Source organism: Colobus angolensis, unplaced genomic scaffold (genome assembly GCF_000951035.1).
Source record: "Colobus angolensis palliatus isolate OR3802 unplaced genomic scaffold, Cang.pa_1.0 Scaffold330, whole genome shotgun sequence".
In the NCBI taxonomy this organism is placed as follows: Eukaryota; Metazoa; Chordata; class Mammalia; order Primates; family Cercopithecidae; genus Colobus; species Colobus angolensis.
The window spans coordinates 3,374,485-3,377,908 of NW_012116600.1; the positions used below are offsets into that span (position 1 = coordinate 3,374,485).

General features: G+C 38.4%; 2 protein-coding genes across 2 annotated transcripts in view; one reads left to right on the forward strand and one right to left on the reverse strand.

Annotated features, from left to right (window-relative positions):
• LOC105518894 (60S ribosomal protein L26-like) lies at positions 1 to 494 on the reverse strand. Its single transcript, XM_011952061.1, has one exon. The coding sequence runs from the start codon at positions 448 to 450 to the stop codon at positions 13 to 15; it is 438 nt and encodes a 145-aa protein (XP_011807451.1). The 5' UTR covers positions 451 to 494; the 3' UTR covers positions 1 to 12.
• Positions 1 to 3,424, forward strand: part of CCDC150 (coiled-coil domain containing 150) — a 95,208-nt gene that overhangs the window by 66,945 nt on the left and 24,839 nt on the right. The gene's annotated exons all lie outside the window — the stretch shown is intronic.

Genomic DNA, 3,424 nt, shown 5'->3' on the forward strand with positions numbered 1-3,424 from the left:
TATAAGATTTCTTTATTCCTGCATCTTCTCAATTGTTTCTTCCTTGTATTTGCCCTTTTCCTTTCCTACTTGGCGAGACTTGGCTTTCCGTTCAAGGATCTTTTTGCGGTCTTTGTCCAGTTTTAGCCTAGTGATAACCACCTTCCTGGGGTGAATGCCTACGTGGACAGTTGTGCCATTAGCCTTTTCCCGCTGCACCCGTTCAATGTAGATAACATATTTCTTTCTGTAAACCTGGACTACTTTGCCAATTTGCTGACCTTTATAGTGTCCTCGTACAACCTGAACTTCATCATTCTTTCGGATGGGCATAGATCGCACGTTGTATTTCTGTCTCAGCTCTTTGGAAAGAGGGGAAGACATAATCTTCCTGCGAATGTGGGAAGGTGCATTGAAATGCCTTTTGCGATTCTTGCTTCGGTCGGAAGTCACAAAGGGATTAAACTTCATTTTGGCCGCTCCCGCTTCGGTGATGGCCACAAAAGGGAAAAGAACTACACCTATAGTAGCATGATTTATAATCTTTGGGTATATACCCAGTAATGGGATGGCTGGGTCAAATGGTATTTTTAGTTCTAGATCCTTGAGGAATCACCACATTGTCTTCCACAATGGTTGAACTAGTTTACACTTCCACCAACAGTGTAAAAGCATTTCTATTTCTTCACATCCTCTCCAGCATCAGCTGTTTCCTGACTTTTTAATGATGGCCATTCTAACTGGTGTGAAATGGTATCTCATTGTGGTTTTGATTTGCATTTCTCTGATCAGTGATGATGAACATTTTTTCATGTGTCTGTTGGCTGCATAAATGTCTTCTTTTGAGAAGTGTCTGTTCATATCCTTTCCCAGTTTTTGATGGGTTTTTTTTTTTTTCTTGTAAATTTGTTGAAGTTCTTTGTAGATTCTAGATATTAGCCCTTTGTCAGATGGGTAGATTGCAAAACTTTTCTCCCATTCTGTAGGTTGCTTGTTCACTCTGATGGTAGTTTCTTTTGCTGTGCAGAAGCTCTTTAGTTTAATTTAGATCCCATTTGTCAATTTTGGCTTTTGTTGCCATTGCTTTTGGTGTTTTAGTCATGAAGTCCTTGCCCATGCCTGTGTCCTGAATGGTATTGCCTAGGTTTTCTTTAAGGGTTTTTATGGTTTTAGGTCTAACATTTAAGTCTTTAATCCATCTTGAATTAATTTTTGTATAAGGTGTAAGGAAGTTTCAGCTTTCTACATATGGCTAGTCAGTTTTCCCAGCACCATTTATTAAATAGGGAATCCTTTCTCCATTTCTTGTTTTTGTCAGGTTTGTCAAAGATCAGATGGTTGTAAATGTGTGTTGTTATTTCTGAGGGCTCCGTTCTGTTTCATTGGTTTATATCTCTGTTTTGGTACCAGTACCATGCTGTTTTGGTTACTGTAGCCTTGTAGTATAGTTTGAAGTCAGGTAGCATGATGCCTCCGGCTTTGTTCTTTTGGCTTAGGATTTTGCAGTGTGGGCTCCTTTTTGGTTTCATATGAACTTTAAAGTAGTTTTTTCCAATTCTGTGAAGAAAGTCATTGGTAGCTTGATGGTGATGGCACTCAATCTATGAATTACCTTGGGCAGTATGGCCATATGGCAGTATGGAAGAACAAATGTTCTTCCATTTGTTTGTGTCCTCTTTTATTGCATTGAGCAGTGGTTTGCAATTCTCCTTGAAGAGGTCCTTCACATCCCTTGTAAGTTGGATTCCTAGGTATTTTATTCTCTTTGTAGCAATTGTGAATGGGAGTTCACTCATGATTTGGCTGTTTGTCTGTTATTGGTGTATAGGAATGCTTGTGATTTTTGCACATTGATTTTGTATCCTGAATCTTTGCTGAAGTTGCTTATCAGCTTAAGGAGATTTTGGACTGAGACAATGGGGTTTTCTAAATATACAATCATGTCATCTGCAAATAGGGACAATCTGACTTCCTCTTTTCCTAATTGAATAGCCTTTATTTCTTTCTTTTGCCTGATTGCCCTGGCTAGAACTTACAGTTGAATACAGTTGAACTTACTGTGTTGAATAGGAATGGTGAGAGAGGGTATCCCTGTCTTGTGCCAGTTTCAAAGGGAATGCTTCCAGTTTTTGCCCATTCAGTATGATATTGGCTGTGGGTTTTTCATAAATAGCTCTTATTATTTTGAGATAACATTCCATCAGTACCTAGCTTATTGAGAGTTTTTAGCATGAAGGGTTGTTGAATTTTGATGAAGGCCTTTTCTGCATCCATTGAGATAATCATGTGGTTTTTTTTGTTGGTTCTGTTTATGTGATGGATTAAGTTTATTGATTTGTGCATGTTGAACCAGCCTTGCATCCCAGGGATGAAGCCAACTTGATTGTGGTGGATAAGCTTTTTGATGTGCTGCTGGATTCGGTTTGCCAGTATTTTATTGGCAAAATACTGGATTCCTTCTTTTTCTATATTTTGGATTAGATTCAGAAGGAATGGTACCAGCTCCTCTTTGTTTGCCAGTATTTTATTGAGGATTTTCACATCAATGTTCATCAGAGATATTGGTCTAAAATTCTTTTTTATCATGTCTCTGCCAGGCTTTGGTATCAGGATGATGCTGGCCGTATAAAATGAGTTAGGTCGGATTCCCTCTTTTTCTGTTGATTGCGATAGTTTCAGTTCTGCTCTGATCTTAGTTAGATTTTGAATTTGTTTGCTCTAGCTTCTCTAGTTCTTTTAATTGTGATGTTAGGGTGTCGATTTTAGATCTTTCCTGCTTTCTCTTCTGGGCATTTAGTGCTATAAATTTCCCTCTCCACATTGCTTTAAATGTGTCCCAGAGATTCTGGTATGTTGTGTCTTTGTTCTCATTGGTTTCAAAGAACATCTTTATTTCTGCCTTAATTTTGTTATTTACCCAGTTGTCATTCAGGAGCAGCAGGTTGTTCAGTTTCCATGTAGTTGTGTGGTTTTGAGTGAGTTTCTTAATGCTAAGTGCTAATATGATTGTCCTGTCGTCAGAGAGACAGTTTGTTGTGATGTCTGTTCTTTTACATTTGCTGAGGAGTGCTTTACTTCCAACTATGTAGTCGATATTGGAATAAGTGTGATGTGGTGCTGAGAAGAATGTACATTCTGTTGATTTGGCGTGGAGAGTTCTGTAGATGTCTATTAAGTCTGCATGGTGCAAAGCTGAGTTCAAGTCCTGGATATCTTGGTTAACCTTCTGTCTCACTGATCTGTTGAATATCAACAGTAGGGTGTTAAAGTCTCCCACTGTTATTGAGTGGGAGTCTAAGTCTCTTTATAGGTCTCTAAGAACTTGCTTTATGAATCTGGGTGCTCCTGTATTAGGTGCATATATATTTAGGATAGTTAGCTCTTCTTGTTGAATTGATCCCTTTACCATTATGTAATGGCCTTCTTTGTCTCTTTTGATCTTTGT